At 41.9% G+C, this 27,123-nt stretch overlaps 1 protein-coding gene across 1 annotated transcript in view; it reads right to left on the bottom strand.

Moving 5' to 3' along the window:
• ESRP2 (epithelial splicing regulatory protein 2) overlaps positions 1-27,123 on the bottom strand; it is a 62,651-nt gene that overhangs the window by 20,568 nt on the left and 14,960 nt on the right. The window contains exons 4-12 of the mRNA XM_074968585.1: positions 11,428-11,541; positions 10,086-10,200; positions 9,249-9,347; positions 9,062-9,122; positions 7,344-7,454; positions 5,230-5,362; positions 4,760-4,802; positions 3,462-3,763; positions 191-412 (exon numbers count right to left, since the gene is read on the bottom strand). Of these exons, the coding sequence (XP_074824686.1) occupies positions 191-412; positions 3,462-3,763; positions 4,760-4,802; positions 5,230-5,362; positions 7,344-7,454; positions 9,062-9,122; positions 9,249-9,347; positions 10,086-10,200; positions 11,428-11,541 (1,200 nt within the window). The remainder of the gene's footprint in view (positions 1-190; positions 413-3,461; positions 3,764-4,759; positions 4,803-5,229; positions 5,363-7,343; positions 7,455-9,061; positions 9,123-9,248; positions 9,348-10,085; positions 10,201-11,427; positions 11,542-27,123) is intronic.

Raw genomic sequence — 27,123 nt, 5'->3', positions numbered from 1 at the left:
GAATCAGTGGTCGCTATTAAAAGCTTCACAATGCTAAGATCATAGTAAGCACTATCCCTGTTTTATTAAAGAGGAGAAGCTACTTTTGCAAGGTCACACAAGATCTGAGTCAGGAAGAGAGATCAGGTCTGACTCCTAGTCCTGGTCTCTAATCAGAAGTCTAGCCATCCTCCCTGCCAAGTTCTGTTACCTGTTGATTAAGGACCATGTGGACTCCATGGGGTTTGATATCTGCTGTCGCGTCTCCCATGAATTCCAGGATGTCATCAATGCCAGCTGTGTAAGGAAGGCCTCGGAGCCGGACACAGTCACGGATGCTGCCAGCCGCAATGGTGTAAGGCGGGGGGATGACAGGAATAATGGGAGTTGGAAGAGTGGGGATGAGAGGTGTTGACAAGTATCTGTTAAGCACCTAATGGCAAAAAACGTAAGTGGATGGATAAGAGTTAAAATCCCATATGGGATGCAAATAGGTCTTCAGCATACATTCAAATATAACCAACTGTTTTAGAACAGGCAAAAAAAATGTTGTATATATAAAATAGTCCCAGCTTTCCCACCCCCACCCTTCTTCTCCCCTGTTTTGACACTTTAGTTTCAAATAGTGGGAAGATCTAAATAGAGCCACTGACAAACTGAATTTAGAAGGGTCCATTTAGGTTTTTACCAATCTCATTAAATAAAAGACAAAAGTAGATTATAATTTCTTATGTTACAGGATCCCAAAATGCAGCATTTGAAAACATCAGGCTTGCTTAGAAACCCAAATTGGTACAATTACCAATTCACATACAGCTATGTATCTTTTAAAAAGTTTTTTTTTTTTTTTAAATAAAGAAGAGTTCTACTCTCCTGCTTTCCATAGTAGAGCACTTTGTAAGAGCTAAATATTAGTACTACTTAGTCAATGCTCTCGTAGCAAGTTCTTGAATAAAGAACAGTAAAGGTGGTGGACAACCCTTCTTTCTCAGTCCCCCATTGTTAACATTTTATTTGCTCTCTGATCTCTCCCAAAGGACAAATATAGAGAGCGAGAGAAAGAGATAATTGGAAACACCTTGGACTGCCAGAAGATGCTGTTGGGACTTATTGTTCAAAAGCTAATTACAGAGTATGAGTAATAAAATAAGTTAGGATAGACAAACAAGTTACACTGGTACAGCAAATAAGAGGCAAACTTCAGTGGCAGGCTTTAATTTTGTCAGCAGTGATTCAACCTAGATTTTTGCGCTTCATTAGAAACAGTAGGAGCAATCTAATGCTCTAAATATACACATTACTAAAGGGAAGATTTCTCAGCTATCAGACGGTTATTGTTTTGACTACTGCAATTTTGTCTATTTTAACACTAGCCAGTGAGCTGGTTCTATGGTTAGGGCTCCCTGTCGCCATGTGAACAACCGGACTCCAATTCCCAGAACTGTACTATTGCTCCTTGGATCAGCATAATGTCTGAGTGCCTCACACCAGAGACCCCCTCTGGTAAAGCAAGCAGCAACATATTCATCTAACATGAATGCAGTCCTATGCAGTTCTCCTTAGCCAAGGGGACTGGAATAGTAGGACTTGAGTTTTTAGGTGCTCAAAGAAATTATCCTCGTCAAGGACACAACATCCAAAAGTAAACAATAACCAACACCACAAGCCAATGTCATTTCATTTACAAAATGGGTTTTACTATAGCTGTGTCAGATTTAATAGACTAGTCTTATGTCTATAGGCACAGTGGTGTTGATAAACACCAGCAACTAACATGTAGCATAGATATTCTTCCACTTGCCTCACTGCTTACTTGAACAAGAGTATACCATATGACATAGCTCAAACAGAAAAAAAAATGCAAATTACTGGATGAAATTCTATGCTGTGTGTTATGCAGGCCAGACTAGATGATCATAATGGTCTCTTTTGACCTTAAAGTCTATGAATACAGTATCCCAAAACAGGTAGTCTGCCATCTCTAGAAGTGCTATCTCCTTAAATGTGGTAATTTCAAAGGCTCAGCTTGCTGGTAACAAGATATGTTGTTACTTTCTGAAGTGATGGTTAATTGAAGTGGGCCAGGGTTAATTTTTACAAATATTACTAGATATCTATGAATAGAGGCAGAGAGAGAAAGTAAGTGAGAAGGGGAGGAAAGGAAAGGCAGGTTGTTGGGAGATGGGGTGGGTGTTATTTCTTGGGAAATTGAGAATTTAATACCTATTCTTCAAAAAATCTATTAGGCACTTTTCAAAAACTCTAGGTGTCCCTAAAATGACCAAAATTTTAACAAGATACTTGACTGTACCTGAGTTTTAATCACACACCATGTTACAGTTCTATTACAGCTCTTTATAAACCAGGGGTGGGCAAACTTTTTGGCCTGAGGACCACATCTGGGTATGGAAATTGTATGGCGGGCCATGAATGCTCACGAAATTGGGGAGGGGGGGTGAAGGCTCCAGCTGGCGGTGCGGGCTCTGGGGTGCAGGAGGGTGGGATCAAGGTGTCTGACGGGTGGGAGGAGGATCAGGGATGGGGTTGGGCGCTAGAGGAGGTCAGGGGCGCAGGCTCTGGGCAGTGCTTACCTCAAGCAGCTCCCGGAAGCAACGGCATGTCCCCCCTCTGGCTCCTACGTGGAGACGTGGCCAGGTGACTGCAGGTTCCCAGACAATGGGGCTGCAGGGCTGGCGCTTGGGGCAGGGGCAGTGTGCAGAGCCCCCTGGCTGCCCCTATGCATAGGAGCCGAAGGGGGGACATGCTGCTGCTTCTGGGAGCCGCGCGGAATGGGGCAAGCCCTGGACCCTGCTCCCCAGCAGGAGCTCGAGGGCCGGATTAAAACATCTGAAGGGCTGGATGCGGCTCCAGGCCGTAATTTACAATTGGATGTTACAAACATGTTACAGATATGAGCAGTATGTATTATATATGGGTTATAAGTAGCGGGAGTTATAGATGATTATAAACAACTTGTTAGATTCTAATGATTGATTAACCATGTAGTAAAAGATCAATAATTTATCAACCCTTACAATCTATTTATAAAAGTAAACAGAATATAAAGTGTTTGGAAGAATTCTGTGGTTAGGCACCTGAATTTTTGAAAAATGCTGCAGATTTTTAACAGCCCAACCCCTTAGGTTTCCACTGTAGAATATAAAAATACAAGTTAAAAAATTAAGTCAGTCTCAAGCTTGCCAGGCAAGTGGAGGAAAAGAAAGATATCTGATGATTTCTATTTAATGATACAGGCAGTGTTAAAGGGGGAAAAAAAAAAATCAATGCAACAGAAGTGTGGAAAACTATGCAATCAATCAAAATATCTTTCTTGGTATTTGATTTATGTAATAGAAAAGCTGCTCCCACTGTACTGTTTTTGCAAGACCTAACATGAAGGTCAGTATTTACAAGTACAGGGTAACATTAGAAGATGACTGGAAAAGGTAAGTTTTCTGGGTTTCATAGCCAGTAGTTACAACCTGCTGGACTTCTGCTGCTGTGCTCCTGAAGAGTTCAATGTAACGTTTTCCAAGGATCTCCTTGTGCTTTTTAAGTGCATTCTGTGCATATTCTTCACAGGAAAACAACACAAATGCATCTCCCGTGGGTCTGCCATCTGGGTACTTGACAAAGAGAAGTCCCTCTTTCCCTCCTGTGACTGGACACTCAGTCCCCAAGAACCCCAAGACATCCTCCAGAGTGGCTGTGAAAGGAAGGCCCCTCATCCGGATGATGACTTGATTCTCCTTGGACAAGAACTGGGCTACTTCATTGGACGTGCCTGGCAGGACAGGAAATAAAAGTGTGTCCATTTAGTTTGGAAACCATGAGGAACCAGCACAAATGGACCTAGCAAACCAAGGTGGATGGAAACTGCAAGGACATCTCCTGATAAACTACCAGTTCTGTACAGCCCACGGTACCAGAGACTTGCTCAGTAACCACTTCTTGATGTGAAGCTACCCCTGAGTACATTGACTGGTTGCTTAGAGCTGGGGAGCAACATGAAACCATTAAAGAATGAGACAGGAGGATTAGTAGCTGGCATTAAAGCAACAAACAACTGACAAGCCTGGAGACTTCTCTCCCTTCCCCCCGCCTTCATGCTCCTGGGTATGCTATTTTTTAAAAGTGCCACATTTTAAAACAAAATGTGTATGAAAGTATTTCAAATAATTCTATTAGCATTAGCGAGAACCAAGAGCTTATACAAGACACAAGAAATCTCCCACAGCAGAAACAACCGAGGCTTCTCTTCTCCCTCTCAGGGTGTGTATACAGCGCAGGGAGTGAGCAGCTGGGACCATATTAGTCATGGCTGTTCTGTCTGTAACCCCACAGGGAGGGACTCATTATAGGGGTATGTCCACACAGCAACTGGGAGGGTGCTTCCCAGCACAGCTAGAGACACACACACATGCACACACACACACACAAGCTCTGCTAAAGCTAGCACACTAAAAATAGCAGTGTCACTGCGGCAGCACAGGCTAGCCACCCAACTACAAATCCCGGAGCTTGGGTGGGTCTGTACTTGTGTGTTTGGCCTGAGCAGCCACCTGAGCTTCTGTGGCCGGGCTGCTACAGCTCGGGCAGAGCTCACGCGTGTCTGTCTACTTGTGCTGGGAAGCACCCGGTATTTGACCCTATGAACTTCTGAAGTGCAAACGGAAAAAGCCCCTTGTTAGTCCTTGATGTTCACACCCACCTGAAGAGTAGAAGCAGACCACGTAAACATTACACTTTAGTAAATAGGTTTGGTCTTAAAATTACTCACCTCCAGCAATCTTTAAAAATTCTTCTCCAGTTGCTTTGTAAACCTAAAACCAAGAAAATGGTTATATATAAACAAACAGAAAAACGTTCAATGGCCAGTACTAAATTGAAAAGTAACATTTTCCAGAGCTCTGTAGAACTTCAGAATGTCTCATTTTTTTATAGGTGTCCAGCTTTAAACAACCAACAAAAGTAACTTTTAAACCTCAAATGAAGGATAGGATTTCCAGAAACAACTAGTGAGGGCAGAGGTTCAGTTCCCAGCGACGGTCAATGGGAGTTGTGTGCCTAACTCCTTTCGTCTCCTTTGAATATCCCACCCACAGTTAATGAAAGACAATTCCCCCCTAGTTATGTAATATGTCTGTAGAGCACAGTATTGCACTGGGGAATAACCATCTGCACTAGTTTAAAACTGGCTGCATTCCCAGCATAGTAGTGCTGATATGTTGTCATGTTGTAGTTCTTTACCTCAATGTATCTGCTACCCATGTGATGCTTATGTCTTTCCAATGCCAAATCTCTCTGTTCAGGGCTGACAAATCGCACGAGGGCTTCCCCATTTCGCCTTCCTTGAGCATTCAAGCAAAGGGCAACACCGCCTCTGAAAAAGCAAGGACCAAAGTAAAAGGTAAGCTTGAATCATCAATGCCTTATAATACATCATTGATATAATTCCCCACTCTTTTATTCAGCAGGAAAATACAGAGGCCAAGCTTTAAGAAAGAGCCTGTACTTTCAAAGTTTTTCCACCAACAACATTTATTGATCCAAAAATCATTCATACATACATCTCTGCTATACAATACACTTCTTTGGTAGATCAGTGAGGCAAGTGTGTTACCACACCATGCCATCAATACTTTACAGTGCTTCCCACGGGCAGAAAGCATTTTAAACTTCACATGCTTGATGTACAGTTAAAAAGTGAAGTAAATTCACAAAGAACTGAAAAGGTGGATTTAGAATTGTAAATTCATAGTGGTAACTTAGGAAAAATCCTTGAAAGAATATGGAAGTTAAAAAGCCAAAAAATGTCAAGTTAAACAAATAAACCTGCAAAGTTTAGAGAATAGTATATAAATATAGAGTTACAGTACACCCAAACAACTTCAATTCTGATCCCTGTAGCTATAGCCCAGGAACAACTAACCAGAACATTATAAATCAACTTGACTTGGCCCCCTTCATGTATTAAAAACAAACCAAAAAAAACACTTATCGGGGCAATTACTCTGTACTGTTCCCCAAAGGCATGTACTTCTCAATAGAGAAATATCGTTAAATACACAGTTGTGTTATCTATGTATAAGCCTCCTAACACAGAAATCTCACGTACAGTACTGTAGGGCATTCTAATGACTGCCACAGTGCATTAAATTGCACATTCAATCTCTATTAAACCTACGTATCAAACTAATAGTGTAGGTTTACTACCTTTCGTATTCAAGCTGTAGAAATAGAATAGGTTTCCCAAATGTAAAAAGATTTCAAAATCTTTAGGAAAACTTATTCAGAGCTTTGTTAACTTATTAATGGAAAAATCACATCTTACAAACTAGGTAAGAGTATACCAACTGGAAAACGAAAGTACGGAGGTGCTGCAGAACTAGAGGAAAGGTTGTTCTGGGTTTCTTGGCTCTGCATTTCTAGACTTTTCAAATTTTTCCCCTTCTTAAATTTTGCTTTATTTTACCACTTCTGGCTTTCTAGTCTTTATCATCATTAATAAAACTGCTCAAAAATTTTCCACTTTCTGATATATATTTACAACTAACTCCCTCCTCCAGCTTACTGTGATGTGTCTGGGAATTTCCCTCACTTTTTCAAATGGAAATATGCTGGTACCCCTGCATAATGAAGTATATATATTCACCTCTAAATATGTAAATTAGATTGTATCAGTTGGAAGCTATGCTAAATTAGCATATCTGCACGTTAGAATTATACAGACATTTCTTCCAAATAATACTTGTGAGCTTCCGAGCCTATTCTTCTTAAGAGCTAGACTAGAATCCTGAAACATTAGTCCCAAATTAATTCTTTCCTAATAGCTCATATTAATCTTTGACTGAATCCTGACTACTGCACTCGGAGCTTGTACCCGCAGCGATAGCAACAAGTGAATTTGTGGTGCATATTCTAATGAAAGAAGTCTCTCTTCTTCATTTACTTGTTCAAGAAATGCTTTGTTTGCTTCATAGTCTTGTGAGGAGGGTGAAGATGGGTATTTTTGTTAAAGGCTAAACCCTAAGAATGGGAGTCAGGAAACCTAGATCAGTTCCTCACTCTACCACAAGTCCTGTGTGAGAAATAATCTATTTCATCAATGACAAAACCAGATACAGGGGGATTGTGTCTTGCCTAACGTGATGGCTGGTAATAGCTCCAAGTTGTACTCATTAGTGCTCACTAGAAAGAATAAATTAGTAAAGGTAGGGCAAAATCTTTTGTTGAAACCTTTCCTGAATTTTGTGAACTGCCCAGATGAGGAAGACCACACAAGGCTAGGACTTACTTTACAAAATAAAGACTGATGATAAAAACAAAGTAACACAGAATTAGACCAGATCTAGCACTCTTACTTGGCAATATTGAGTCCTTTGAAAAAACGGGCAATATCTTGATCTGAAGACTGCCAAGGCAAACCTCTAGCACGTATTACTGTTTCGCTGTCTACTGCTTCAGATTTACTACTGCAGAAAAAGAGAAAATAGGAAAATTCAGGGTAATTAATCCAAGTTTTCTACAACACTATTACTACCAAATTTCATTGTAAGTACCAATTCAGCACATGGACCACAAAGAATGTCTTAATACCACTGGGATATTTGCGGTTGGGATTTTTCTAATCATTCCCTTTCTTGACTGAAATGAGAAGCAAACTACTATGAATAATACCTATATACTACCCTGAGATATGCTGTGAGGCCATCCCATCACCCAAAAAGGTGTTTTGTTTTTGTTTTCAATGGCTAGAATGCACAGTAACAAGTCCACAGGGAATTGAATTAGATTCATGGGATTATTAGAGATGATTTAGTGTCAACAATCCATTGGAAGATGGTTTGCACACCATCACTAATAAGAAGTTTGATCAAACAGGTTTTAGACAGCAGAACTCCTGGTTACTGCAATTTCTTTCAAAAGCAAAACACATTTTAGATCTCCCTCTCTTCTCCCCCCAAGCCACAATTTAGAATAGCACAAAGAGACAAAAGCTTAACTCCTCTTAGAGGAAAATGAAGGAATTACATTAATTTAGGAACAGTTTGTCGAGCTATAGAGTGAAAATCTCCTGGCAAAGAGAATGGTATCCAATATAACTTGAGACATTTCATGGTACAGTTACAAAGGGCAATCTCATCCTAATTGCCACTTTTGATTGGAAGGGGATAGGTTTTCCTTACCCCATACCTTCCCGTCTCTTCCTTTCTATAACTTGATAGTGATTGGAAAATTCCAGCAGAGAGAGAGAGAGAGAAATAATTCCTTGGTCCCCTGTGAATTTTCCACACCAGATGCTGAATGCCTACTCATTAATATACACAGTACACCACACAATAGGGCGTTATATGAACCTAAATGCACATTGCTAGGGATACCAGCAACAAAAGTGAGAAAGAGCCACGGTGCAATTTATGTCAGAACTAATCAACAACTTTTGTTTAAAAGTTTGAGTGAAAGTAGCAATCCACAGAGGTCAGAGGATCTATAGGAGACTTCTAAATAGGCTCTGACTGGACAGCAAGTAATCAGCATTTACATATCACGTAGCTCTCTCACTCTTTTTGCCATAAGAGTGCAAAGGCTCCCTTCTACCAAGCTCCCAGAATCCCTCAAATTATCTTCTGTTCCTTACATTAGCTTCAACTGCAGTTTGTAAGACAGTTTGCAATACAGTGTACAGTACAATTGCTCCCTTTTACCATCCCTCTGTATTGAAAGAAAGAAAGAAAATGGTATACAGCATGAGAGGTTATACTGGTTTAGTGTGTACCAAGATACTATCCCTGTCCATGCTAGAGAAAGTTTCTAAATACTTATCTTCTACTGACTAAATGGTTTCAGCTCCACTGATGTTAGTCTAGTCCATCACTAGCGTATATGGACCACCAGCATTTTATGTACTATAACAATTGCACATACTCAGAGTAGGGCTAGATGACAGTGCTTAAGATACCAGTGGCACCCTGTTTACACTGGGACTTCCCAGTGAGCAATGATGGAAAATGTTTGCAAAGTGTTCCTAGTGTAGCTAAAACCCACACCAGCTAAAAACTGCTGCAACAAAGGCACTTACCAGGGACCTGTTTCATACTTGTATTTCACAGTTTCAGAGTCAGTAAATCTGCAATCTGTAACTAATAAGAGATTAAGTTAAAATATAATCCCGAACAGCTATTTCAGCAGCAATGAAAATGCCCTTGACAATTTATTAAGATATTTTGCCTCTATGCAAGAGCATCCCATACAAATATCCCACTTACTGCAGGTTTCAGAAAGCATGCTGAAAATAATAGCCACCATGGTTTTCACTTGCCATACACCAAAGTCCTCCTCTGTTTCATCTGTCTCTAAGCCTATATCTATACAGCAAGTCAAAGAAAATAAAAAGGATTTCACAATCATTTGTCAACAAGTTATAAGGCTTTGCTATTGTCAACACAAAACTGACAATCCAATTGGATCAACTTTAACAGCGACATGTGACCACTGCATGTGTGTCACTCTGCTCTTAAACTGGTTAATATTCACTTTACTGGTCAACATTCTGAAAACTACTGATAGCTGACATCATCTCAGCCTAAGAGTTTACAAAAGCGGGAGTCGTTCCTACTATCCCTGGTAAACACACCTGATCTTTTGCTGTATTCATCTGGACCCACAAAATTCCTCCCTGGGAGCAACGTTTTTTTTACATTAGCCCCCCTCTGGGTCAGACACTCAGAACTATAACTAACTGCAAGCACTTATGCAGTTGGATGTAGCTTCAGGTGCGCAATTCTAGAGAACATCATTTTACTCAAGTGCTAGACAAGCATTTTCTTATAAGGCAAAGTTTGTGTCAATATCTCAAAGAATTAAAAAACCCTAAGCACGTACTGAACCCATGCTAAATTTCATTACTAGACAGAAGACTAAATGTGCAAAAAAGATGTTAACAGCTGAAGAATGCAACACTATCTTCAGCGTTATGTTAAAAACTCCTTCAGCTCTATGCAGAGATTAATTTTTAAAACCAGCTTCTCAATTAATTTACTGGGATGAAAACTATAAACAATTGCACAGAGAATTATGGTTTAGAAGTGACATCAAAAGGATACACTCTGCCATGGATTTGATAGTTTGATCCTTCACGGGGGCTGAATTGGGGTAGCATGTGTGAAACTCTTTGCGTAGATCATAAAATGAATAAAAGCAGTCTGATAGCAGGAAGTTCTACAAAGAAGAAAGGGAGAAAATGAATTAACATTATGAATGCCACATCCCAGTAAAGGACAATTAGGTGTTTTTGGGGTGGAACAAGGATCTTACCTGGCCACAGTTACAGTTTGTTATATCTATATCTATCTATCTATCTCACACATTTTTATTTTATGCCATATCTACTCTTTCCCTTTCTGACTACAGAGCTGCATGTCACTCATTTGACCAAGACCAACCAATTTAGTTCTCTTATCACCAACTTCTAATACTTGGTGTCACTGACTGCAAGGATATACACTCCTACAGTAGCAAATCAGGACAGCTTCCCAGATGTAAGTCCATGCAAAACAGTTACTAGTTTTAAAAACTGAGTGGTGGTGTTATATTAAGGTTCCCATTTAGAATATTGTATCTTTTTCTTCTGCGCTCTTGCCAAAAGCAAGAGGACTCCTAAAGGTAAGCACCACAGGTTGAAACATTAAAAAAAATATATTTTAAAAAAGAAAAAGGAAAATTGTAATAGTATAGAAAATACTTTCCAATCACTTCGTCCAATATAGAATTATAACAGATTCTGGAAATAAGTGCTACATTAAACATTATTCCTTCCTTCCTACAAATAAACAAGCTAAGTGGACAGGTGGTAATCCAGGTCTATTTCAGCAGTCTCTCTCTCCTAGTGCTTTATGAAGTTTGATTTTAATCCAAGCAAAATAGCACTCACCTTTGTTAGGATCGAATCATTAAGAGAAGTCATGAGAACCCTATTGGATCTGAGGGTTGTAAAGAGGTTTTAATAATGTTTGAAGATGATGCAAAAATACGTTGGGGAGCGGGGAGGGAAGGAACCTCACAACGGAGTGAGACCCATACCTCGATCTGGTAGAAGCAGTTGTTCTGTCTCCAGTATTTTTGGAGGAGGGAGACAGAAATAGGTAGAAGGGATGAAGAGTCCTTTTAATCTACTGCCTTTCCATATTTTTTCTGCTTTACACTCCACACCTTTGGTGCCCCATTATTGTAGCCACCTTCCTCCCAGCCAAGAAGCAGACTCTTCCCAGAGTCAATCAACGCCTCTATTTTGTTAGCTACAGGGGCCACCAATAAATATTACTGAGACAGCTTACTTCCCAGAGTAGGATTATGTGTCTCAGGTGTATGAGTAATATACAGGATATTTTCTTTGTTGATTTGAAATAGAGTACTGCCTTTCTTCCACACCAAGCTCTGATCTCATACCTTTTTGGATGCTTCTGGGTGGAGGACCTGCCGAATGAGCAACTGGCCATCTGTGCAGAGTGTATAAGAACTTCTTCCCAATAACTTCAAATCACTGGAGACGAGCTGGCTAAACTAAAAATAAAGTGGTAAAGTTCATTTTTATTGATGGTTCAAGCTTGTCAGTCCATCCTACTGCTTTACCATTTTATGTACCAAATATATTTCCAAAGATAAAAAGGAAATTAAACACAATGATAATCTTTGAAAGATCACAACTGATAGAAGAAAATGTGGCTCCCGTTATCTGAAGGGCAGACAGACAGCCATTAGGCAATTACAGGACAGAGATTTATACCACAAGGACACCCCCGCCCCCCTCAAAACCAGAAAGTGGGCATTTCAGCAAAGTTTAAATTGTTGGAAGCTGCTGTAATTGTAACAGTAAGGTTCAAACATTTGGACTCCTTACTATCAATTTTCTGTTAAAAGTAAGAGAATATTAGATCAAGCATAACACTGATTTTGCAATACCACTTCTAGAATTAAATTGGACCCAAGTTTTATTTTGTTTTTAAGCTTAATCGAAAAAAAACATGAAGAGCTAGGACGTTACTCTTTAGGGTTTATTGGTATTTTAACAATCACATGCTAATCAAAACCAAACAAATTGAGGTCTGATGTCTTGAGTAATGAATTTGTAAGAGTCTATGCAAAGGCAAAAGAATGTTAGTCAGAGATATGGTACAGTAAACATTAACACAAAGCTATCCCATCTTTTCAGGCTTCTCACAGTGTTGATCTTCACTAGGAAAAGGATTATTTCCCCCTAATTTCTGGATTGTTAAATGTTATTTTCCATCCTTGTACATAAAATTCTATCCTTCAGATCAATCTATATCAGTGCTAGAGGCCCTGATATAGGTATTACCATAACTAACAAGCTATTTACTGATTTGATAAACACAGATAACTTTCAAGGGGACAAACATAATTAGTTTAAATTTCCCCCTGATGCAACCCCCTCCCTGCAAGAATGTAGGCATTGTACCACAAACAAAGCAATAATTAATAGCATGATTTAGCATCCACACGTCTCTCTCAGTAATGGCTTTTCCTTGCAGTTTGTTTTGTGGAATACAAAAGGAGTACTTGTGGCACCTTAGAGACTAACCAATTTATTTGAGCATAAGCTTTCGTGAGCTACAGCTCACTTCATCGGATGCATACAGTATGTAGCTCACGAAAGCTTATGCTCAAATAAGTTGGTTAGTCTCTAAGGTGCCACAAGTACTCCCTTTCTTTTTGCGAATACAGACTAACACGGCTGTTACTCTGAAACCTGTCATTTTGTAGAATAGTGGTTATCTTTGCACTATGGCTTCACCTATTCATTTAGGCAGGCATACATGGTACTATATAGAGCCACAAACCATCTCTGCTCTTCAGACATTACAGCTTAAAGGCTCGATTCTGCAGCTATCACACAAGCAATTAGTCACATGAGACTAACTTTTTGAGCAAGTGTTGCAGTATCAGGCTGTAAGACGTAACAAGGAGAGACAAGGCCAGAGGATATGGGTGGTTAAGGTGGAGTACTTTTTGTAGCAACCTCATTAGGCCTAATTTTTGGTAATAAAGTTTTTTTTTTTAATGTTTTAATTAGAGTCAGGTGAGCTTTGCAGACAACATTGAAAGTGAACTTGGAGAAGGAGACAGGTTGTTAATATAAAGGTGTTAGAGATTAACACAAGGGCTACTTCTGTGCACAAACTAGAGGTTCAGGTACGGTGCTGGTTTGGATGGGTGCAACATCCATCAGCCTGAATGAGCGTTCCACCAACTTATGTCAGGGCTGAATTTTGGTCTGTATGTTGGGATATGTTATACCAAGAGACTCTGCCTGAAAAGAGAGAGAGATGCACTTCTCCTCTGAGTGCCCAGCACAGGACAAAGTCAGAGCCACTGAGCCTTGTCGAAGGAAGGGGTAATAGGGTTACAATATTTCAGGTTCCCCAAAAGAGGACACTGTGGGGAATGGGAAGTTGAAGGGGAGGTACAGTTGGGGGAGGAAAAGAGGGTACCTGCGGTGGGGTTACTCACTGGAGGTGTGGGGCGGTGTCACTCACTGTCACAGGGGTAGGGCAGCTGGCGCAAGCCCAGAACACAGCGACAGCTGTCAATCAGCTCTTTCCTGTGGGACCCGCTCCCCAGGGCTGGGAGCCTGCAGTTGTAGCTGCAGGTGAATGGACCAATCCAGCTGCCAATGCAGGGGAGGGAACAATCAGGAAGCCGACCAATCGGGGCTATTTCTGGAGCTGCAGCCTTTGCTCTGCAAAAACCCTGGACATTTCCTGTTATTTGAAAAATCCACCCGAACAGAAGATGGAGGCTCAAGAGAGAGGCAATATCCTGGAAAACCCAGATGTATGGTAACCCTAACTGGTATGAGTCAGCCACAGGGAAAGCTTTTCATCTCCCACACTGGCTTTCATATGCTTCCTCTGCCCCAGAGCTGCGCACTTCACCAACAAGTCACACTGCCTGCAGAGGACCTCTCCTAATTCACACATCTCCTCTGGGGAAGGAATGGGAGGGACACAGGAAGAGGAGTTTGTGGAAGCCTCTAGTAATAACTAGAGTGTGCTGCATCCTGGGAGGAAGGAAGGAGACAAGTCTGCAAACATTCCTTTCTCTTATTTCCTTCCCCCTACAGGAGCTATAGGCGGGTAGGCCTGCCCCGCTCCCAGTCTCCTCTCAGTTCCCCCTACTCTCCAGCAGACTCAAGATTCCAGTATTCGGCCCTGTCCAAGGCTCTTTTGCACAGATGGATCATTAGAGGCAAAGGAAGAAGATTAAGTACTTCCACATGCCCACAAACTGTAAAATGGCAGGTTCCTAGCATAGCAGCCAGGTCACTAATGATGCTTTTCTCCCTCCTAGCACTTCTCTCATCCAGGATGCATTTGTGCTCATCACTATAGTATCTAGGCACCATGTGGCGATGGCAGCTGGGAACTCAGAATTGACTCTTTTATTCCTTTCATTAAAACAAAACAAAAATCACACCAATCCAACTGCGGTGGGGCAGGAGTCTGAAGGGGATTTGGTTCTCATGCCAAAAAAGTACAAGTTTCCATCTTTGACCTAAAATTGCTACTCCAGCAAGATAGCTGGCACAGTAGTAACCTCAAATCACCTTTCACCTTTCATGCACGCATACCACTGAATCGAGCAAAACGATAAACTTCCTCCTTTAACAAACACATACGACTGGAGATGCTGTACTCTTCTACAGTTTGTTTTATAGGTGTGTAGCATGGCACAAAGAACATTTGATTCATTCTGTGACTACAGAATGAGATCCAGGGGTAAGAGTTCATTGGGGCAGAAGCTACTGTGGAGAGCTAGAGTAGCACAGAAGGCACATACACATATCATATAGTCTTGAGAAGACAAACTCTGTGTTTCAAGACTAATATGAATCCCCTCCCAAAATATGAACTGATCTGCTTAGTAAGAAAGATTCTGTGTAGCGAACTGCACAGAATCTCAGCCTGTGAAACCTACTCAAGTTAATAAACATAATTGTTTCATGAACTGTCACAATTGTTTTGAGGCATGTATCTTCATGCCACTCTATGCAAAGGCTATTCAGCATCAATACTCAGGTTTTCATTCCCACCCGGCACATATCTATCTTAAGCATTGCAACCCTTGGAAACTGTAGCTTAAAGGTTTTAGGGCCAGAATTTCAGACATTTTACATGTACAACTGCATCTCTTAGTACCACAATTTTGCACAAGTTCTTTGATTTTTGAATTGCAGTGCCCAAAGGCCCAAGTAAAGATCAGGGTCCCATTTTGTTAGGTGTTGCGCACACACACACACACAGGAAGACATGGTCCTGTGAAAATGCATGTACTGAGCTCATTTTGCTTGCCACGATGGTAACTGCACAAGCAAATTGTGTGCATAATTTGCACACATTTTGTACAAGGAATTGCATGCCTGTAGTTTCTAAAAAATTCTGCTCTGCCCTGCCCCCTCTCCTAATACTCACTGTAGAGTAGGGGGTTCAGTAGAATTCCACGTTCAGGTAGGGCTGAATGAAATTTACACCAAGAAAGAGATGAACCAAAATCTTATGATGGTTCTGTCAAATTTTGCACTACTGGCACAGTCTCACTATCCATTAAAGCAATCAAATCAACAAAAGGTTAACCAGTTAACAGGTTACGTTACAAAAGCAGGTTTAATTTTTTTCAAATGAAACATTTTTCATTAAAAAGAAAAAAAAAGTTGGCCAAGCAGTTTTTCCACCGAAAAACTTTCATTCGATAACAGGGAAAAAATTATTTTGAAAAACAATTTCCAATTTCTTTTGAAAAAAAATTTTTTTTTTTAAAAAACAGTAAGACGGTTCTCCCATCTCTCAAAGAATTAGTCCCTCTTCCCCTCCAAGGAAAAGAAAAAGAAAAAGGAAAATGGAGTACAATGTTCTTTTTTCACTTTCCAGTCTTAAAAATCACACTCTCCCTCCCCCCCCCCCGCACACTTTTGTAGTGTAAAAAGGAGGAAGAAGGAAGAGAAGGTAAGTTTGGGAAAGATACTATTAGATTTTTTTCCACTTTTTCCCCTTTGCACCCCACCCCCATGGGAAAAGAGTATTAGTCATTCTTTTTCCAGTGTAAAAAAGGTAAGTGTTGCTTTTCTCCACACACACTTTTCCAGGTTTTTTGGAGGGTGGGGTGGAAGGTGGAAAATGTTACTTTCTGTCAATTTTCATATTTGAAAAAATGTGAAAGGGAGAGAACATTTCCACACACACCCGTCACTATTTCTTTCTTCACAGGAACAAAATAGAAATAAATCTCCCACAACAAAAACAATCATAACCACAAGAAGTGAGAGAAAGTAAGTAATTTTGAAAATTTTGTTTTACATTTTTAAGATTTTTCATTGTAAAATTTCAAAAACAAAATATTTTGTTTTGAAGTTTCCACAATAGTCCCTCTGTCTACTCTCATACACGCACAAAAAATTAACCAGCTCGATCCACTATGGGCTCAGAAGGATGGTCTTCTTCTAAAATATTTAGCCTGCAGTTTAAGAATTTGTGTTCAGAGCAGATGAGAGTCAAAGGTCTGAAGAACATGAAACAACACAGGAGGTTATTGTTTGAGGAAGACTTTCAGCCACTGCATAAAACCCAGAGATTAAGATCTAAGAGTGCTCAAAAATACCTCAACTGCAATATAAACACCAGCAAGACAAGCACATTCCAGAGGGGTGGAAGCCCCTCAGAGGTGCAGCTTTGGAGACTGCTACATCCACAGCCCAGTAGCAAAGAGCCTCCCTGTAAAGACGGAAACTGGGGGAGTTGTCTGTTTTTTCATTAGATGCAGCGCCTTACAGTTTTGCTGTAACTATTGTCTATGATAGATACAATAAAGGAGAACAAATATTTGCCACCAAAAAAAAAAAAGGGGGGGAGGGAGTAGGGTGACCAGACAGTAAGTGTGAAAAATCGGGAAGGGGGTGGTGGAGTCATAAGAGCCTATATAAGAAAAAGACCCAAAAATCGGGACTGTCCCTATAAAATCAGGACATCTGGTTACCCTGGTAGGATGGGGCGGGGGGGGAGGGAAAAGACTAGAAATAGCTGTAGGGTTTAACTACAGATTCTCATGGAAAGGAAGCCAACAGTGAGCTTTGTGCCTGATGCTTCTGAAGAGGCACAGAGTCCATGCAAAAGGAGTGCAAGCAGGAGATGTTTTAAATTTAATGGAGAGTTGGTGAAGGAGACAGATGCAAGACAGCGATTTCGTGTGGCAGGAGCCTTAAAGAAGAAGGGTCTCCGACTGACTAAGAACGAGGAGTGGTTATATAGAGTGACAGATGAGCCCAATACTAGATGAGCAGAGGGGATAAGGGAGGGAGTATTTGCAAAATGGGTCGAACCAAGTCCATGGAGGGTTGTTTTTCTAAAACGATCATAGGGTGTTTACACTACATCTTTAAAAACATTAACAATGAAATTTAGTGTAGCAGCACCCACATCTAATGCTAGAGATAGGTTGATAAAATCACCCATCCTAATTAACAGAGCAGGAGCAGATTTACCATGAAACAAACCATGTGGTGGCCCAAGACAGGGGGGACAAATGCAGGACAAATCTCATCTAACAATCTGCCCGAGACCCGGCCGGCTGCCTGCATGCCGTGGCCAGTGGCCCCACACCACTACCGGAAGCTGCCGGCTGCTGGCACATCTCTGCGTGCCCCTGGTGAGGGGGAGGCAGCTCCGGGCAGCACACAGAGACCCGCTGGCCCCCCCCCAAGAGGCATGTAGAGATGTGCCAGCAGCAGGGCTAAGCCGGCTCTCTGCCCGCTCTGCCTCCCCTTCCCGCGCCACATCGATCCCAGAAGCGGCCAGCATGTCCCTGCGGCCCCTGGGAGGGGTCGTCTCTCCACGCGCTGCCCCCACCCTGAGCACCGACTTCGCAGCTCCCATTGGCCAGCAACTGCAGGCAGGGGCAGCACCTGCAGGCAGGGGCACTTGGAGACCCCCTGGCACCCCCCACCTGGGAGCCGCTGCCGGGGGGGGGGGTGGGAGGGGCAGGGAAAAGGGCATGCCGGTCACTTTGGGAGCCGCACCACCCGAGGTAAGTGCCACCCCCTGTCCCCATCCCATACCCCAACCCCCTGCCCCAGCCCAGAGCCTGCTCCCACACCCAACTTACTTCCAGAGCCCGACCCCTCACCTCTTGCGCACCCAAACCCCTGCCCCAGCCCAGAGCCCACACCCCTCACCCCCTCCCACAGCCCAACCCCCTGCCCCAGCCCAGAGCCCACACCCCTCACCCCCCCCACAGCCCAACCCCCTGCCCCAGCCCAGAGCCCACACCCAGCACCCCCCCCCACAGCCCAACCCCCTGCCCCAGCCCAGAGCCCACACCCAGCACCCAAACTCCCTCCCTGAGCCCGACCCCTGCACCCCCTCCTACAACCCAATCTTCTACCCCAATCAAGGTACCTCACTTTATTTTAATTTACTTCTCATTACTTATAATATAGGAAGAGGATGAAGAAAAAAAAGAATGAAACACAGTGGGGAGACAAAAAAGAATGTTCTTTTTCTTCGCTGGGTCCCGAGTCTGTGTGTGTGTGGGCGGGGGGGGAGGGGCGGGGCGGAGGAATGAAGCTGCGCAGGGGGCCCCACTAACTCTTAACCCGCCACTGTAACAGGGGTTTATAATATACCAGCTAAAAAATTGCCTCGTGGAAAGTTGGCAGTTATCAGATTAACAGACTAATTTAATAAAGACATTAAGCAACTATAGTAGAGTCTTATCCCACCAGCCTCCTCCACCCATAACAATCTCAACAGGCACCAAGGTCTGGGAAGTTTGAATATGAACTGCTTAGCTCAGTCCCAACTCTTGTTACCACAGACTCATGTAGGGAACTACACGGCTCCCAGGAAACAGTTTTAGACAAGTCCAATGTCTTTTCAGATGAAGGTGGAGCACACCAATGTAGAAATGGTTAATAAAAGCCAAGAAATTCAGGCTTTCAGTCAAAATGCTGACTTCTGCTTCTCTTACCACTTTCCCCGTGCCCCTGGCTTCAGTAATGAAAACCACCTCACCTCTATCTCCTCTCACTCATCTTTACACTTTATTTCACAATGCCCCATAGAGGTGGCACACCCTCATTTTAGCTGAGAGGGTATGTGCCTTGCATGTCAAAATCCCTCCTTGAAACTCACTTCTTCCTCGAGTTCTCACAAACACTAGTGTCTGTTGGCAACATGCTGACACCCATAGGTGTTAGAACAAAGGATGCTGGGGGTGTGGCAGCACCCCCTGGCTTGAAATAGTTACCATCATATACAGGGTTTACAGTTTGGTTCAATGGCTCTCAACACCCCCTCTATACAAAGTGTTCCAGCACCCCACTCTTATAAAAAGACTACGATTACATCACCATCTGGGTCTCTCAGTGCTTTTTCACAGCCAGTCTTTGTCTTTTGAGATTTAAGCTGCGCAGAGCATGGAGAGCATCTTTGTAGTGTGTATTGTGCATGGCCAGCCACTTTGGTGGTGCTTTAATAAATCATTTCATGCATGGGGAAATCATTTAGTAGTTAAACTTTGAAATAAAAGTTCAACAAAAATAAAGTTCTGTGGCAAACAAGCTGCTTTGTACTTAACCTCTCTGAAGCCAAGACTTTCTTAGAGGAGAGGGAGGGAGGGAGGAGAGAAGAGAGTGTTTGAATGCCAGATTGAAAAACTGGCTGAACAGGATTCTGGTCAATCAGCTGAGAGTAGAGAGAGAAGCGGAGAGACATGTTTAGCCAGCAGCATGCTGGATGGGAGCCAGCACAGACTGCTATGTTTTCTGCAAACCAGTCCCAAGTGGCTGAAATGACATAGCCCTCTTCCCGTTGCCTTAACTATGACTGAACAAACAAGCTGTGGATCTTAGAGAACGTGAGGATTCGTCAATAGGCCCCTTTCCATAGTTATGATTTATAACGAGCTAATGTAAGAAACTGGCTGTCTGGATTTCCCTTCTCCCCGGCCCCCAAAATACTCATCCTTGAAAGGCATCTGCATCCGTTTCATGCAGCATCTACAGTTAGTGTATTAGTGCTGCAAGGACATAGTTCAATTGCATAATCCATCCAAACCAGCCTGATAGAGCAAATCATACCTAGCAGAAAGACGCTATCCCAATCATGCACATGTGGTTCTATTAGAAGGAATGGCAGGAAAGACATCAGCTTCTCACTCACCAGATCTGCTCCTTGCACATATTGAGAGTTAGATCTACTTGCTTTAATGTCTACAGCAAGCGTTTGGTTTCACTCCTGTTAGCCCTACAGAGTCAACACAACTACAGCAGAACAAGCTATGTCCTATTCCAGCTCAGACAAAAACTGCTAACGAAGTTCCAGGCCGAGTTCTGCGCTCTTGGTGTAGCCCAGAGTGGAGTGGGGCTGTAGAACCTTTCACCATCGTGGGGCACAAGAAAGATGCAGAAGGTATTGAAACTCAAGTTGTGTTCTAAATTTCAGCTACATCGTGACTACCCTTGTGTAAGGGCACCCAGGGTGTAAAAAAATCTTCTCAGCACCCTTTGTTCCCCTGCAATCTGAGCCTAGCAGTGATAATGGTGAGGGTCAAAGATAGGACAATGGCATGGCTCCGCATGCACCAGCCAGTGCAGTTGGGCAGAGGAATCACAGTTGCACCCTGCGAAAGGGTGTAAGCAGGGGCTATTCTGGCCTAGACCTTGATAGGGGCACAATGCCTCCAGGAGTTGCTGTCAGGTACGCTGCCTCTGGGAGCTGCAGCTGGAGTGACGTGCTTCTGCACCTCACTGCATATATATCACTGACAGTAGCTGATATGCCACAAGTTTCCTAGGCTGGCAGCTGAAGGGTTGGGGAATCCAAATTAAATAAATTCACTCTGGAGGCAGACATGGAACCCATATTTCTACATGCACAATAAGTGTTCAACTTTTCTCTTAATGCAGTAATCTATAGGACCTTGAACAGGGATGATCACCCCACACACAGAATAATATAAATAACCATATATTTAAGATAACCATGTGATTATATCCAGCTACATTCAAGTTAATTTAAAAGCATATACATTTATCCTTTAATGTGCATGTTAGTAATTTTGATTTTGAGTCTAACTTCAGCGTGGGTCACTTTTTGATTGTAACATCTCGTGTAGTGTCTGCTTTTGCAATAATGAGAAGTGTGAAAGAACAGAATCAAATTGTTAAAATACGTCAGGCCTGTTTTGATGGTGTCATGAAGTAGTAGGTTGTATTCTGTAACAAATCGCACGGTGTGTGCGTTTTAATGTGAAAACCCCGAAATAAGAAAGTCATTGCAATCCTACAGCTTCCGCTTGGATAGGCACCCCCTCCTCACAGCCCTTGCCCCAGAGCCTGATCTTGAGAGAGACCAGATAACCACAACTTCTATTCCTAAAAAGTGAATGTTTATGGAGTCACAGGTACTGAGGTCCTAAGAGGAGACCTCCTTTGCTCCCTCCATTGTGCATTTTGCTCATGCTCCAGCTGGGACAAAGGTCCGTACTTGGATGCCAGCAGCACTTAAAGACTTAAAAACAAACAACCCACTACACTATGAGAGCCTCAAAGAGTCTTCCACTGCTTCTCACCAATACGAGACCTGATGTTTCCAACAGGAGAGCAGCAACAGCTCAAAAATTTCAGTGGCCCTTAAAGGAGTCAATTAGAGTTACAGGCAATGCCTAAGCACCCTATGTGCAATTCATCAGCTTGCTATTAGACAGAGGTATGAATATATTCTACATTCCAACACCCCTTGACTTCAGGAATATTCCCATTTGGATGGTGTGTGTTGGGCCCCATCTTTATGAGTGATCCACATTTCAGATACAATCTGAACCAATAGTTTTCTGCTCCTTTACTCTTTAGATCTTAACTACCTCTGCCTTATCCCTGCAATGAGGAATTTAAAGCACGTCAATACGATAAAGAGGTGTGTAGCTAGTGTTTCAATTGTATTTTCAGACATGATAAACCTTTATTATGCTAGGTAACTTTTTAAACAGAATCTATAGTAAGCCTTTTCCTTTGTTCATCTGTTAACTGTTATTCTATATGGCTGACAAAGGGTACATGGTGACCTTGTATTGAAATCACCATGTGCAAAAAGTGTAATCCAAGCTGTGGCTAATATCTTTCTGCTTCTGGCAATATAGAAGAGCTACTGTACCTGGATACTACTCTGGGCCTTGCTGGCACAATAAGAAATATACTAGTGGTTACAGTCCTCCACAAGGGGGAAGCTTCACGTTAACAACATAATTATAGGGAGAAAACACACAGGTCAAACAAACCCTCCCACATGAAATTTTATATTAGATTTTCCTTCTCAAAGCTAAAAAAGAAATTCTGCATATGGAAATGCCCTGCTTTTGCCCTATTGCACAGAAATATAGGAAGCACTGTCCAGAGGGTTAGGGTGCTAGCCTAGGAACTAGGAGATCAGGGTTCAATTATCTGTTCTGCCATAGATTTCCTGTGTAATTTTGGGCAATTATTTAATCGCTCTGTGCCTCAATTCCCATTCTACTTTACAAAGGTGTTGTGGGAAATACATTAAAGACTGTGAGGCTTCAGATAATACAGTAATGGTAGCCATAACCATGCATACAATAGGTTGATATCAGAATTTATAAGTTTAACTAGAGTAAAATATGACCCTAATCTCAGATAGAAGCAAAACTGAGTGCTGAGTTTCCAGCCATTATAAATATCATCTTCCTTGAAAAATATTATGTCACTTTCTAATAGATATTAATCTTATCTCTTATTACTGTTCCAGCTTCACTTGCATTTGCTGCCACTCCAATGCCAGTAAAATAACTAGAGTGCAGTGGAGTTTCTGCTCTTCTTTCAAGTCAATTTCATCTACATCCAGGGTTCATATGAAAGACAAAAGGATTAACGTATCATGGAATCAGTTATTTGTGAAAACCCATTTCATCCTTCTTTATAATTGGCATATGATTAGGGATAATAAACATCTCAACATTGTTCTTATAAAAATTAGAGTAGGCTTAGAGCTCTGATGTGATAGATTCTAACAAACAGCAGCAAATTTTCTTCAGTGAAAAGAAGAAGAATTGTTTGGGTTGTGTTTGTTTTTTAAATTCAGGACCTAAATTAAAAAAATTCTGTTTATGGATATTTTTCTCAAAGTCAGTTTAAAAATTGATTATTTCTCCTCTTTAAATTTGCCACCCTCTCCTCATACTCAGGTGCCAAGAAACCCACATTTTAGGCACTGATATGATTGACATCACAATGCCTTACTACTGGAGAGAGAGTAACCATGGAAGTCTTGGGAAAAATAAAAATAAATAAATAAAAAGCACATGTAGCTCTTACAATGGTGGGACAAAGTCCAAGGAAAAAGCTATTAAGGGCATTACCCAGAATAAAGTTTTGTCAGATCCTTTCAGTTAACAACAGAAGGTAGAAAAATATAGAATTATGAAGGGAAACTTATTTGAAAAAGTGTTGTAAAGTTAGAAGTGGAACTGTGCTGGGGCTAATTTAATACTAGTTTGCTGGGTATAGATAGGCAAGGGGGAGAAGTAGGGTAGCACAATGTGGGAGAATAGGAAGTTCATACAAAATGGCTCATTAGAACTAATTGTTTTCTTGCTGCTGTAAATCTACTGTGACTCAAACAGCATAAGGCAACAGGATTACCAGAGGAGCTTCCATTGTGTATACCTTTCTTACTTCATTTTAACTGGGTTTGAGGTTTTATATGGTTCTCGAAAGTAAACAGCAGCTGGTTGCTTAGCTTTTAATTCTTTCTGGGAAAGAGTGTCAATCTATCTTTTAAGTTACTACCTAAGAGAAAAAACTGCCCGAGTCCTGCCCCTCTAGAATATTTATGGCCAATTTTGATTAATTATTTCTTAGGTGGAAGTTTGCAAGAGCCAGAATATTTTCATGCCTGTCAGCTACAAGCATCTATGGCATCCATCCAGCTCAGGTAACACAGTAAAGCACAAAAGGCAAAATTATGGTTCAGGCCACCGGAACTTCATGGTAATGAAAATTCAAAAAACCACAATCAGGTTATTTTAATGTCTAATGTTGAAAAAAATATAGATGGAAAAGGCCAAAGATAAGTCATTTGATGTGGTACTTCTGTAAGACAAACACATTCCAAGCGTTTATAAAACAACAGGGCCATGTTCCATTATTGTTAATCTTGTTTTGCTACTGTACTATCATGATTTGAAGCAACTGAGAACTACTGAAACATTTGCTTATTGAGAGGTGGGAAAAAATCCCACCCACCTTCAAACTAAATTCTCTCTCTCTCTCCCTCTCTTGTTGGATCTGGTAATGGAAGCTAAACAAGCTACTGCACAAGTTTGCTAGAGAAGTTAGGCTCAACACCAAGTTGCAGAGAAGTTTTGAGTATTCTAGTCTTAGGCCTGGGCTACACTGGGCGGGGGGGGGTGTTCGAACTAAGATACGCAACTTCAGTTGAAGTATCTTAGTTCGATTTACCTGGCCATCCTCACGGCAGCGAGTCGACCGCGGTGGCTCCCCTGTCGACTCCGCTTACTCCTCCTGCCAAGTTGTGTACAGGCATCGATTTGGGGATCGATTTATAGCATCTAGACGAGACGCGATAAATCGATCCCCGATAGATCGACCACTGCCTGCTGATCCGGCAGGCAGTGAAGACGTACCCTCAGTGATACACACAATGGAAGGCTTTTGTTGGGACAGAAACTAGTAAATGCTAAGAAAGGGTAACCCCATAGGATTGAAATGAAGCTCATAAACTTTGCATAAAAGGAGTGAGGGTGAAGCAGATTGCATGGGAAGAAGAGAAAAATGTAGTGCATATCTTTCTGGACTTGCCTTCACCCCCAAAAACAATTAAAAAATCCCACACACCCTGGTAAAAAACCATGTGCTGAAAGTGAGGTTAGTTTCCTGGTTAACATGGAAGTTGATGGAGGAAAGGGTTCTCTCTCTTCACCACTCTCCCCCACCCCAGAGGAATAAGATAATTCTGCCTCCCATGACTGAATATTTGGAAGATCACCACTGTAGAGCTATACATAGTATCAAAATACTAATTCCTTTCCCCTTCATGGGCCAAAGTTTAAACGTGGATAAGGTTATATTTCTGCCCCTAAGAACATATTTTAAGAATGGTTAAGGTTGAGAAGTGAAGCAGGCTGGGTTAGTGCATTTGAAGCCCCTAAACAGTGGCTGCAAGGACCTTCTCCATAAAAGTTCTAAAAGTTTCCTCCAGTTTCATAATGATACATGCTCTACTGAATACTACCCGCTAGCATGAACACTGCTAGCTGTTGAAGGATGCATGCAGATTACACAGGGACACACACACCCTTAATGAGTTCCCAATAAAAAGCAATGGGAAACAGTAACATTTTATGGCGACACTACTTCATGCTTGATCCACTTTCATATGCAATTACCTATCCACACGCAAAGAAACCAAAACTAAGAACCACATTCAATAGCCTGGTCCCGGGTCACCTCTTTATTTAAGAGGAGACCTGAACGGTCTAAGAGTGTACAAAAGAAATCCCCCAATACCACACCTTTAAAAATCTAAGGATTAGGGTGCATTTTGAAAGTTTTGCTGGCATAACTATGTTGCTACGGCTATGTCTACACTGTGCACCTTACAACGGTGCGGCTGAGCCACTGCAGCCATGCTGTTGTAAGGTACGCTGTGTGGCCACTCTATTGCCAGGAGAGAGCTCTCCTAGCGAAAAATAAAACCACCTCCAATGAGGAGCGATAGCTTCGTCACCAGGAGTGCGTCTCCTGCCGACAGCTGTCCAGACCGGTGCTTTTCACCGCTAAAACGTTTGTCATTGGGAGGAGGGTGTTTTCACACCCTTGAGTGGCAAAAGTTTTAGCAACGACAGTGCCAGTGTAGACATTGCCTAAGCGATGTGATTTCCCCCCCCCCCCATATAGTTATACCATCTTAAAAACTTACAGTAAATGCAGTTATATCAGTATAAATGTGTCTTACCAGAATAAGCTATATGGACATAAGCACTTTTATACTGTGCCCTCACTATGGGAGTTTTGCCACTTTAACTATTCTGACATAGTTAAAAAGTGGCAACACTCTAAGAACAAGGCCTAAAAAAAAAAAAAAAAAAAAAAAGTTAACCAATCCAAAAACCTTAGCTACAAAAACTACTCCGAGTAGGGAAAAAACAGTAACCAGGAGGCAAGCTACCCACTGCAAAAGGGATAAAATCCCCATTGGTATAAGGCATGAGGAGAAGTAAGAGCTGATGAAAATCCTAAAAACCCATCGAGCTGAGAAGTGTGTCAAGAATAAGACAATGGAAAAAAAGGGGGGGGGGCACCTTCCAGAACCTCAAAGTCTTCTATTGGGGGGACGCTTAAGTACGGTCAGTGTTCCCAATATAAATCTTTGTTTATCCTCTCCCAGGGAACGTATTTTCTCTCTCTCTTTTTTTTTTTTTAAGCTGCAAAACCTATGTCGTATTTCCAACCTTTAACCTATTTTTAGGAGCACTAGAATAGTGCCTCATTGCTCCCAGTGGCTCCTGGCGTTATCAGCAGTACTCACGGAACAGGTTATTTCAGACGGAAAGACAAAGCTGAACACAGTCCCCAAATTCTGCATACTAGTTAACATATTCTGGTTGTTATACCCCTAAAGTCAAGTCTTGGGCTAAGTACAACTGTGCTGATATGGTATTCAGTATTCCCTCTCCTCACACATCTGTGTTTCAAGGACAAACTTTCATTAGCAATGTGATCTTTAGCACTGGGTCTATTGATTGCAATGCATAGTGGTACTGCTGTGTTTACTCAACACTGTCTCATTGTTTGTCGTGCAAGCCTAACCAGTTGGGAGGACGACAGCCAATACCTGTAATGAGGGAGAACACAAGTATGTTTTTCTAACAGTAGTTTTTTAAAAGGATTTCTCTACCCTTCCCTCCCCCCCATTCTTTTCTAAAATCAGGAGATAAAAAAGGACGGGTCTTTTCAACCCCCTCCACACACTGCCCCCATATATTTTCATCTTCAGAGATTCTCTCATGCTTCTGCCTTCTACTGCCCCTTACATC

Source organism: Natator depressus, chromosome 12 (genome assembly GCF_965152275.1).
Source record: "Natator depressus isolate rNatDep1 chromosome 12, rNatDep2.hap1, whole genome shotgun sequence".
NCBI classification, from domain to species: Eukaryota; Metazoa; Chordata; order Testudines; family Cheloniidae; genus Natator; species Natator depressus.
The sequence above is the reverse complement of the archived record's forward strand: the minus strand, read 5'-3'. Positions and strand labels throughout refer to the sequence as shown.